The sequence below is a fragment of the Lotus japonicus genome, chromosome 4 (genome assembly GCF_012489685.1).
Source record: "Lotus japonicus ecotype B-129 chromosome 4, LjGifu_v1.2".
NCBI classification, from domain to species: Eukaryota; Viridiplantae; Streptophyta; class Magnoliopsida; order Fabales; family Fabaceae; genus Lotus; species Lotus japonicus.
In genome coordinates, this window is record NC_080044.1 from 63,703,098 (window position 1) to 63,711,609 (window position 8,512).

An 8,512-nucleotide genomic window follows, 5' to 3' on the forward strand; every position below is an offset into this window, starting at 1 on the left:
GGATATGAGTCAAGTCATCCATGGTCATTAAGTCGAGCTGATTCCATCCGTCCAGGTCAACGAAAGACGCTATGGGTTGTTCTAATGGTGGCCTGACAATAGATCGACTGAACTGAACTATGGAAGTCCAGTCAAAACAATTCTCATTGGAGTAAATGTGTAGAGGTTGTTTTAAAAAAAATGTGTACACATAAAAGTGATTTTAATTTGTTGAGGGATAAAGTGAAATTATCACACTCAAAGACCAAAAATGTCACTTTGACACCTCTTCCCTTTCTAAATAACATTTGAAAACTTCATACATTGATAAATATTTAGAAACTTCATATGTTGACAATCTAAGAGATGAGTCAAATTTGCAGTTTGTCTCACAATCAATTTCCATCCAGTTAATCAGTATCCAAATTCTACATTATCATTTCGAATTATAGTATTATTATAAACTGTCCTTGCCTTTTTTATCGAAATACTACAAAAATCTAATGCGCATGATATGATGATCAGTTTCCTGGAAAATGACTTCATTCCTACCAATACCATCATCTATCACGTCCAGCGGAAACAGAAAATGACAAACAAACTGTAAAAATAAACTGAATAATGTACGGATGTTTGAAATTAGTCGGTGGTTGGTTGCAACTTGAAATAATTGGGTGCCACTAGGGTGGACAATGATCAAGTGTCAATTTAGGGTCAGGTGGAGATGGCTATGCGAGCCATTATGTATATCATTATTATGTTAATTATTCCTCTCTTATTGTAGTCACTTTTATTTAATTTTTATAATTAAGAAAAGTTCTCTTTTAGAGGGTGCAATTTTACACCTCTTATTTTGATCAATTATAGGAGGTCAACGTATCTTTTTATTTTAAAACAATATCATTAAAAATTTATTATATGTTAACTTTTTTTAAAAAGATGTGTGGACTTAGGGGTGCACATGAGCCGGGTCAACCCAATGATACCATCCAATCCAGTTCGATCCAATGATAAAAATGCGGGTTGTATTGGGGAAACGGGTCCATCGGATGAATTTTATTACGATTCAATCATCTTTGGATCGGATTTCAGATTCCATAATAATCCATCCAACCTAATCCAAAATCGAATCATATAATAATAATATATTATTTAATATATATTTTTAATAATTTTAGTTTTTATCTAACCTACTAGTAGGGTATGTAATTTTTAGAGACTTGGATTTCTACTACTAGAGTGATTTTTAAGAGACTTGGAGACTAATTTGTTTGTAATTACGTGTCATATTAAAATACTTAAAGTATTTGTTTAGTTATGTATTGTTGTATAGATGTGTATAGACGGTAGTTATGAACTTATAATGTAATTGCACGTTAAAGACTTGGATTACTTGTTTTCTAATATTTTTAATATTCTAGATTTATTTTTATTTTAAAATAGCGATCCAATCAATCCATCCAAACCAACCCGAAGATTGTCGGATTGAGTTGGTTCGGGTTCATAGGTGAAAATTCACAAAATCCATCCAACCCAACCCATGTGCAGCCCTAAGTGGACTTATTATAACAGGTTAAAGCAAGTGGTGTAAATTGCACCGCTCTAAAAGTTGAACATATTAGGGGTCACTTTAAGAAAATAGTTAAATTTCATTAATAGTAGTAATATATTTGCAGATTTTTAAATAATTTTTCCAAAGTATCTATATTTAAAATTTTCTCTTCATATTATATGTTTTACTATGTGGAAATGATAATTATTTTGGAAATCAAGCAAAACTTTGGAAAACAAAGAAGTTCTTTTATTTTTTTTTACATCGGAAAGATAAATTGTACCCTCCAAAAATTAATCCTGGACCCCCTCACCCAACCCATATGTCTCTTAGTTTTTACCACATGAGCTATCATTCGAGAGAACACATAAAAGTTCTTTGAATGTTGAGTACTTAATAAGTAGTGTAAAGGTAAATATGAAAAAAATAATTAATGTTTATAGATTTTTTTAAATAAATGTTTCATAAATATTGTAAAGTGACTTATATTTTAGATTAAAAGTACTAAAGGAGGAGTCATGCGTGACTAAGAGGGTCGGTGGCTTCAGGGCTTTAGCAGGAATTTGGGGAGCTTTATCCATCAAAATGTCTTCCTTGCAGAACTCTCAGCCATTCACTCGGCGGTAGAGCTGTGGGAGCAAAATATACATATAAATTTTAAATTCTAAAGTATAACACATTACTTTCAAAAGTTCAAATGTACATCATAATTATTTTTTTTACAGAGAAATAGAATTTTGGAGGTCTAACTCAATGCAAAAACTAGTTTAAGAGTTGAAGATTGTCTTCTTATATATAAAGGTTATCTTATATCTCTAGTCGATGTGAGGCTTCTCAATGCAAACCCTCACACCAAAAATATTCATTTCGAGCTTGAAATATGCATATGAATAAACACATCTATAAATGACTCATATACACGTGGTCTTCACTAAACAGATTTAGGATAGACTTTAATATCATCTTAGAATAAGTAAATTATAACTCTACCCCAAAAGTTAAATCAAAGATGATAATTGTTTACTCATATATATATATATATATATATATATATATATATATATATGATTTATTTGATCATATCTATAGTAATCTATGAAAACTAAATCATTTAAAGTTTATTACACTACAAGTAACAAAGAAAATTGTGGGCGCAAACATTGTTCACCATCAGAATTATAATAGTATATAGGGTTAATCGTCTACTTGGCCCCTGTCTTTGTCTCACCGTCTGAAATTAGTCCCTCCCCGGAAAATTTGCAAATCTGGGTCCTCTCGTTTGCAATAAGTCTGGGGCAGGTCCTCGCCGGAGCCCGGAGCTCCGGCGAGTGATGATTTGGCTTGCTGACTGGGTTAAGTATGCTGACGTGGATTAAAAAAATAATAAAATAATAAAATTAAATAACAAGTCAGAAATTTAAATTTAATTAAAAAAGTAAAATCAATTAACAAAACTAACCCTAGTTTAATTAATAAAAATTAAATTAAATTAAAAACACAAATCAAAAGAAAAACATGCGCTGAAGTTAAACCCAAAAAAACCCAAATTCACATCTCAGTTCATCATCTTCATCATCTCCATCCCATCATCTTCATCCTTCAACCTCTGTCTCTTCCTTTCTTCCTCCACACACCTTCTCTGCAAATCTCTCCTTCTCCCCTTTTCTTTCTGGCAAAATGTCTCTCTCTCACTCTCACTGAACAAGAATCTACAACCGAAGGAGAATTGCAGAAATCACTTCTGCACCAAACCCAGAAGATGAAAACACCCCAAATGAACCTCAACCCCACCGCACGTATTCCCCTGCTCCACCACACGTCACCGCCACCATTAACCTCAACCCCACCGCCACCATACCCACCCACTCCCCACCGCCACCCTTAACCCCAACCTCACCCCAATCGAAACCCAAACCACCCACTCCCCACCACCACCCTTAACCCTGTAACCCCACCTACACAAACACCAACCCTAAGCCCAGCGACATCAACACCCCAACCCCTCCCCAACCTGCGACCTCACCCCCATCCACCTGCAACCCCAACCCCAACACCGACCCCCTGCAACCTCAATTCCACTCCCACCCCCCGCAACCTCACCCTCAAAGAAATCGCTCATGTCCGCCATCATGCGCACCCAAGACAACCAGCGCCGCCACCCCAAGAGCTTCCACCTCCTCCAAATTATGCAGCAACAGAACTGGGAAGGTACTAGCAGATCTGAGAAAGGGAGGAAGAAATAGGGATGGAGGAAGAGCATGGTTATGGGTTTCTGATTTTCTGGGATATGAGTTTTCAGGGAGAAATCCCAAATTGATTTAGGTTTTTTTATTTTATTTGGGGGGAAAATTGATTTTTTAGTAGATCAGGTTAGATTTATTAATAGAGATTAGTATTTGGACCTTGATTGGGATTAGTTAGTTGTTAGGGTTAATTAGGAAATATTAATTAATTAAAACTGATTTGTATTTATTTTTTATTTTTTTATTTTTTTCCTTGACACGTCAGCATACTTAACCCAGTCAGCAAGCCAAATCATCACTCGCCGGAGCTCCGGGCTCCGGCGAGGACCTGCCCCAGACTTATTGCAAACGAGAGGACCCAGATTTGCAAATTTTCCGGGGAGGGACTAATTTCAGACGGCGAGACAAAGACAGGGGCCAAGTAGACGATTAACCCTAGTATATAGTATACTACTACTACTGCTAAGAGAATATGTAATGGTGCCGGCAAATGCCCCATGCCGATGTAGATCCGTCCTGAACATTTGCATAGTACATACATTTAGCAGACATGTGAGGAGAAAATACGAAAAGATTGAAGTAATTAATGTTATATTGTAGGGATGTTATGTGTGAGTAAGAAGTTCCACATTGAATGATTAAAGGTGTGTCATACATTTTATGAGTGAGAGATCGCATACACCCAATACCTTAGGATTTTGGGTGAAAGATGTGGTGTTCAATCCACTAGTGGTGTGTTCCTACTAGCCCAATGTGATGATCTCCGATGTTCTATATATTCGATCTCTTGCTGTCCAACACATATATATATATATATGATAAAAGAAAGGCTTAATCCTCATATTAATCCCTGTCTTTGTGTCGCCGTCTAAACCAGGTCCCTGACCGGAAAAAATTGTGGATTAAATCCCTCTCTTTTAAAAACGTATGGAGTCAGTCCTCGCCGGAGCTCCGAGCTCCGACGAGTGATGAAATGGCACGCTGATTGGGTTAATGAAGCTGATGTGGCATTAAAAAAAAAATTACACAACCTAAAATTAAATTAAATTAAAAATAATAATAATACCAAGTAACCTAATTTGATTAATAAAAACAAATCCCCCAAAATTAGCCCCAATTCGGCAATTCCCCCCCCCCCCCCCCCCCAAATTTCCAATCAACCCAGAACAAAACCTTTTTTAATCATCTTCATCATCCATTATTTTTCAATTATCTTCATCTTCATGAAGATCTTCAAGTTTTCTGAACCTGAATCTTTCATCTTCATCTTCATGTCTAATTACAATTCATATTTTTTTAACCAACCGGTGATTCCAGGATTAAGATATATTGCTTTGATTACATTAGTTGCAATTTATCATTTTTGTTTATCTAAATTACGGTGCCTCTTAATTTGGAATGGGAGTATTTCATTTACTTTACTGTCAAGTTCTACCTTTGATGCAATTGCATTGCCATATCATACTTCCCATGTATCTTTAATTTCAAAAAAAAAAGATTAAGATGGATGGAAATGAAGATGAGAAGAAAAATCCCATAACACAAAAGAAAAGAACCCAGAAGTGGAAAACCCAGATCTGTTCCCTACAACGACACTAAGGCAGACCCAAAACGAAATGCACCTCACAACCAGATCTGTTATACACCTAGGGAGAGCAAATGACAAAATCCCACAATAGAGACATGGCACATCAGGAAACAGACAGATAGAGCAGCACCAGTGCAGAAAATTCAAAACAGCCAACAAACGCACCAGAAGAAAAACAACATCACCTCCCGCCATCCACCAGATCCGGTCGGAGTCCCCCAGCCGCTGCATCGTCCCCTCCGAACTACGATTCTCTCGCCTCCTCATTTCCTGCGACATCAGCTCTGTATACCTCGTCGAGCGTTCGCGGCCAAGGTCATGGCTAGAAGGAGCTCGCGAGCAGAGGCAAGGAAGGTAGAGCCAAGACTGAGAGGGAAAGCCCTTGTCCAGTGCAGGAAACGAAAGCAGATGAAGGGAATTTCTTGTTGGTGGTGGCTATTGGGGTTTGTCGGGTTGGGGTGGTGAAGAAGAAGAGAGGATGAAGGAAATTGGGGAAGAAAGGTAAAGAGAAGAAGAAGAAAGGTGAGTGGATGGAACCCTAATTTGGGTTGATTTCATATTCTGGGTTAGTTTTAGGATTTAGGATTTTTTAAAATCAATAATTTTTAATTAATAAGTTTAATTGATTAATTTGAGGTAATTTAGGTTTTTAATTAAATTAATTTTTTTAATTTTATGATGTGTAATTTTAATTTTTAATTTTTTTTAATTCCACGTCAGCTTCATAAACCCAGTCAGCGTGCCATTTCATCACTCACCGGAGCTTCGAGCTCCGGCGAGGACTGACTCCATACGTTTTTAAAAGAGAGGGATTTAATCCACAAATTTTTCCGGTAGGGGACCTGGTTCAGACGGCGACACAAAGACAGGGACTAATATGAGGATTAAGCCTAAAAGAAATAACAAAGAGAAAACTGAAATATATGTTGAATATCTATATATATACATATATACTATTTAAGTATTATTATTTTAGAGGAAAAATGTGTGAAACTAAATATATCAAATTAGTTGTATTATATGGTATAACCGTATAAGACGTAGATACCCAAAATGAACCAAACAAGATTGAGCCGCCGAAAATAACAAGAAATGGCAAACAAGTACTGGAAATACACAAAACAGGTAAATTATGATTCTAAAACAAGCAGAAGGTAAGTGCACTTACTATAAATCACTTTGATAATAATATGTATACACACATCTTATTTTCCTTATCCGTTTCCTTTCAAAGCCGCCCTACATTGGGCTATGTATGAATATACATTACGTATATATATAATTATATATATCTACACCTATAATATAATGACTTATAGTAAATTAGAAATCATTCAAGGTAGATACAAACAATGATTGCAGCCCAGTACTTATTATAGGTAAGTCTAAATATAACTGCAATTTCCTTTTCTGACCTTGATGTAGATGAAGATTAGCACGTGAATACTGAATACCATAGTTATATAAGGAAAGAAGACCCTTCAAAGAAAAAAGCTGTCATCATGATCATGATCCCCTTGTTGTTGTTGTGTGGTGTTGAATGATGATGGGCTAGGACAGTTCCTGTTATTGAGAAGCTCCTCTATCATTTGCAGTGCCATTCTCTCCTCCTCATCAATCTCTGGCCTCAACAGTTCCTCATTTCGTGTTAGGGCTGGTGAGATCAGAGATTGATCAGGAGAAAGTAGAGGAAGACCGTCACCATTATTGGTGACGGTTTTTCCGAGCTGAACCGTCATGACCCAATTCGAATCAGAGCGCCGCCCTGCACGCTTCTGCCACACTCCGATGTGGGAGTTCTCGGTGTCAAGCCTCAAACATGTCATGGAAGGGGAAGGTGCCTTGCTGCATTTTCGAAGCTTGGCATGTAAAATTTCTTCCAGATCTTTGGAAGTGGATGAGGGGGTTTCCTCACTGGTAATGCTCTTCGGATCACCTTCTGGAGTCTGAGTAATTGGGAAATTGGTTTTGGCATTTCGCCCACTCATCAGAATTGCAGCTTGATCATATGCTCGTGCTGCTTTCTCTGCTGTTTCAAATGTGCCTAGCCACACCCTTCTCTTCCTATTTCACGATTAAGCTAATTAATCAAACATTCACAATCTAATTAATAGAGAAAAAGACAAAACCTTAACAATAATTAGAAACTGTGTATGTTGTGTTAATTGGAGTGATTTGATTGAGAAATGTAATAATAGTAAGAAATAGTGCACTGATGAAGAAACATACAAAAGGGGGTGTCGAATTTCTGATACCCATGAACCCCAATGGCGCTGTCTGACACCTCTGAACTTCTTTGAATGAACCATGGTATTATGCTGTTACGGTTGTTGGGACTTGAGGAGGATAATGTTGTTGCTTGCAAGACATGAGAAGAATACAGTGATGGAGAAGTACAGAAGGAACAGAGGATCAAGATATAGAGGGAGAAAGTGAAGTCTCACAGAGTGTCGGCGAAAGTTGTGATAGTACAAAGTGTATTAAAGAAACTCACCTAAAACCGTTCATTCAAATAGTTATTACTCTTCAATTAATGTTTGTGCTTGACTTGGTTGCATGGTCGTTGGAGCTGAGAGAAAGAGAACTGATTCCTCTGTTTTTGGCTTTGTCTTTTATTCCTCTGGCTAGTGGCAGAGTGTGTGTATACATCATCAGTGCACTCGTTAAATTTCACATCCGAGAAAAATGGAAGTGAAGAGGGTGATGAAGGTGACGTTCAATTGAATTGCATTACCTGCCATTATTAGGTGGAGTCACTACTCACTACTCGATTGAGAATCATCATCATGGCTTGTTATGGAGGAGCGCATAATTCAAAATGGTTGATGAAGGTATTTAAGTGCAGTAATTGGATTAAGTGTTGTAGAAATTAGCTAGAGAGAGAGGGGGAAGGAAAATGTGTGTATTAGTAGTTGTTGTAGCTAGATTTTGAAAGAGGGAACATGTTGATATTATTGGGGGCCATGAGTGGTGAACTGAACTTCATATATGGGTTGGGTAATGGTGGTGCCATTGCCAGCATCAACCAGGGCAAACAATAGGACCATGTTTTGCCAATCAATAGGGTCATTTGAGTGATACATAAATTTTGACATCTCAAATGTGTGATTATGTTAGTAAGTATTGTGCAAGACTCCTTTATGAGAGGGT

General features: G+C 37.0%; 1 protein-coding gene across 2 annotated transcripts; it reads right to left on the reverse strand.

The window, feature by feature from the left end:
* Window positions 1-6,706: 6,706 nt before the first annotated feature.
* Window positions 6,707-8,298, reverse strand: LOC130713392 (ethylene-responsive transcription factor WIN1-like). Of its 2 annotated transcripts, XM_057563164.1 has the most exons (3): window positions 7,857-8,298; window positions 7,592-7,720; window positions 6,707-7,426 (listed from the first exon to the last, which is right to left on the reverse strand). In XM_057563164.1, the coding sequence occupies exons 2-3, from the start codon at window positions 7,669-7,671 to the stop codon at window positions 6,844-6,846; spliced, it is 663 nt and encodes a 220-aa protein (XP_057419147.1). In that variant the 5' UTR covers window positions 7,672-7,720; window positions 7,857-8,298; the 3' UTR covers window positions 6,707-6,843. The 2 variants fall into 2 exon arrangements, with proteins under 2 accessions (XP_057419147.1, XP_057419146.1); XM_057563163.1 differs by lacking the exon at window positions 7,857-8,298 and having other exon boundaries at window positions 7,592-7,844.
* Between the last annotated feature and the right edge of the window lie 214 nt (window positions 8,299-8,512).

What these genes read in the sequence shown, in the direction of transcription:
- LOC130713392 (XM_057563164.1), bottom strand. Translation starts at nt 7,671, where the DNA reads ATGGTTCATTCAAAGAAGTTCAGAGGTGTCAGACAGCGCCATTGGGGT. An exon ending in GAAATTCGACACCCCCTTTT is followed by an intron (nt 7,427 to 7,591) that starts GTATGTTTCTTC and finishes ATCGTGAAATAG; the next exon opens with GAAGAGAAGGGTGTGGCTAG.